Source organism: Rhodamnia argentea, chromosome 7 (assembly GCF_020921035.1).
Source record: "Rhodamnia argentea isolate NSW1041297 chromosome 7, ASM2092103v1, whole genome shotgun sequence".
Lineage (NCBI taxonomy): Eukaryota > Viridiplantae > Streptophyta > Magnoliopsida > Myrtales > Myrtaceae > Rhodamnia > Rhodamnia argentea.
In genome coordinates this window covers 886,605-889,752 of record NC_063156.1, presented here as the reverse complement: position 1 = coordinate 889,752, position 3,148 = coordinate 886,605, and the positions used below count along the sequence as shown (strand labels likewise).

The 3,148-nt window shown below is 44.1% G+C and overlaps 1 protein-coding gene across 1 annotated transcript; it reads left to right on the top strand.

Moving 5' to 3' along the window:
* The first annotated feature begins 440 nt into the window (after positions 1 to 440).
* LOC115745140 (gibberellin 20 oxidase 1) lies at positions 441 to 2,467 on the top strand. Its single transcript, XM_030680549.2, has 3 exons — positions 441 to 1,114; positions 1,290 to 1,611; positions 1,736 to 2,467. Exons 1-3 carry the CDS (start codon positions 555 to 557, stop codon positions 2,009 to 2,011), a joined length of 1,158 nt encoding a protein of 385 aa, XP_030536409.1. The 5' UTR covers positions 441 to 554; the 3' UTR covers positions 2,012 to 2,467.
* The last annotated feature ends 681 nt before the right edge of the window (positions 2,468 to 3,148 follow it).

Sequence of the window (3,148 nt, the reverse complement as noted above, 5' to 3'; positions counted from 1 at the left end):
TCATCGTGAAGAAGAGATGGAAATATTTCCTGCCCATTATTTCTTCCCCTGTTTTCAGCCAGTTCACTCTGTCGTGAGCAAAACTTGGCATGGCATAGCTGATTCTAAATGATTTTGATTGGGCAGATATAGTAGACAGGGTGAGATTAGCACTCCTTCTCTTTCCTCCATAGAAACGCAGAAACGCCAAAATGCCATTGGGAAAAGCTCCTTTGGCAACTACAGAAAGGACAAACACTCCTAGAATCAAATTGGGGCATTATAATAGGGTGAAAATTACTAAAATTCTTTTCTTTTCTTTTTTTTTTTTTGGTCAAAATTGACAAGCACCTACCAATGCAAATTCACTCTCTTTGTGGTCCTCGTTTGCAAACAAACAGCTTACAAAGCCCCTGATAGAGAGCTATAAAGATTCCTACATTTTGTGCACTCATCTCCCCCCATAAACGGCCTTGGCTTTTCTTTTATCCCAACTCTCAAAACTGATTCCCTCCTCCCTCATTTCCCCCCAACAAGGGAAAAAGTTCGCCCTCATATATAACTTCCTGAATGCAATGACAGTTGATTGCATCACAAGTAAAACTTCACCAGCCATGCCTCCACAGCACAAAGATGAAGCCAGAGATGATGAGAAACCCCTAGTTTTCGATGTCTCAGTGCTCCGGCACCAACCCGACATCCCAAAACAGTTCATTTGGCCCGACGAGGAAAGGCCGTGCGCAAACGCCTCGGATCTCCCCGTCCCGCTCATCGACTTGGGTGGGTTCCTCTCCAAAGACCCGACTGCCTCCATGGAGGCATCGAGGTTCGTGGGGGAGGCATGCCAGAAGCACGGCTTCTTCCTCGTCGTCAATCACGGCGTGGACGCTGGCCTCATTTCGGACGCTCACAAATACACGGACAGTTTCTTTGGGTTACCGCTCAGCGAGAAGCAGAGGGCTCAGAGGAAGCTTGGTGAGCATTGCGGATATGCCAGTAGCTTCACTGGCAGGTTCTCTTGCAAGCTCCCGTGGAAAGAAACGCTTTCCTTCAGCTACTCTGCCGAGAAAAGCTCATCCAATGTCGTGGAAGACTACTTCAACAACACCATGGGCGAAGAGTTTGAGCAATTCGGGTACAGAACCTGTCACCAATTTCTTTTGCGACAATCTAGTATGTTTTCGAAAGAAAACATAATTTCTGCCACACTTCATCAGCATCAATCTGTTAAAAAATTAGTGAATAACTTTATAGTCTTACATGAAGTGTGTTCTATGACAAATGATGATTTTGGTTTTCTTGTGTTTCAGGAGGGTGTACCAGGACTATTGTGAGGCCATGAGCACACTCTCTCTAGGAATAATGGAGCTGCTAGGAATGAGCCTAGGAATTGGCAGAGACCATTTCAGGGAGTTTTTCGAAGGCAACGATTCGATCATGAGGCTCAACTATTACCCACCCTGCCAGAAGCCGGACCTCACACTAGGAACCGGTCCCCATTGCGACCCGACATCCTTAACCATCCTACACCAGGACCAAGTCGGCGGGCTCCAAGTGTTTGTCGACAACGAGTGGCGTTCCATCAGCCCAAATGTCAACGCGTTCGTCGTCAACATTGGCGACACTTTTATGGTAAGTCTCATGGTGTATGCACCAATTCGTGCCCATTGTCTAGTCTATAATTAGAAATCTGTCCCCAAATTTGTATCTTTTTCTGCTAAGGGCTAATGTTTCTCTTTATGTTGGGTCACAACAGGCTCTGTCAAATGGGCTATACAAGAGCTGCTTGCACAGGGCAGTGGTGAACAGCCAAACTCCAAGGAAGTCCCTCGCCTTCTTCTTGTGCCCGAGGAACGACAAAGTGGTGAGACCGCCGAGCGAGCTAGTCGAGACGTCCTGTCCAAGAGCGTACCCGGACTTCACCTGGCCGATGCTCCACGAGTTCACTCAGAAGCATTATAGGGCCGACATGAACACACTCCGAGTGTTCACTAACTGGCTTCAACAGAAAACATCTGAACCAGTCTGGTGATGAAGCTTTGTCACAACTAGAGAGATCTACCTGGAGGAGCAAAAAGTTGCAGCAACGAACAAAGGGGTGAAAATTTTCTTCTGCCAAGGGGAAGAAAATGACATTGACGAGGAGGAAGACGATGAGAGATCAAAAGGGAAGTGGTGGGCGTTCTTTAAGGAGGTTGGAGGGGGACAAATAGAAAGTTAGAGGAAAAGCCAAAATATCTTTTACGTTCAGCTAGATAGTACTAGCAACGATGATGATGATGATGATGATCAAAAGGCAAGAGATCAAGAAACATGAGAACCAATAAAGAGCTGGAATACATCAGCTAATTTTTGTATTTTTTTGTTTTTGTTTTTCGTTTTGTCTTTGGTTATTGTAGAAAAGTTTACCCAACAGTAGCGAGTCTGCCTTGATGTAAAATCGCATTTTAGAGAATAGTTGCATTATTAGATGTTCCCAGTTTTTTCATCTGCTTCCACCTCAAACATACCAAAAATTTCAAATTGGATCATCTTCGGTGGACGGGATTTGAGAAGTAACTTTGAAACTTTAACAGAAGTATGCTTGCTTGGCTGCCGTATAATAGATTTAGAATTTCTTCGACAATTACCCCTCTTGTGTTGTATTCTTGCTAGGGTGTAGATGATTGAGAATTATGAGGTACTAACTACAACTAAAAATCAATTAATCAAACTGAGCCAAATCAAATATTTTATTCGCACATGGCAATTACATAAGTACTAAACCGATAATGGGTTGACTGAGTTGTCCAACATTTGATTCAGATGTAGCAGATCTCGTGTTTGAATCATGTCACGACTTCCCTTACCCACATGCAGGGGTCACTTTTACTCATTATACATGTACGAGGCAGTTTATGTGCATTCGAAAATCAGTTTAATCAAAGATTTGAATGAAAGAATAAACTACTTAAGAGTACCAAATAAAATGTACATGCTTACTTCTACCATGATCCGGTTCGATTACGAGGGGCCTCATCTCCTGGACGAATACGAATTCGGCAAATCTTTCCTGCCATGGAAAAGATAGTGCTACTCCGACCGCACAAAATTGTAAAAATTGAAGCAAACCCTTCCGTGGTTGGAAGAGAGAGCGAAACTGAGTGTTCTTGATCCCTCGAGGGACCCA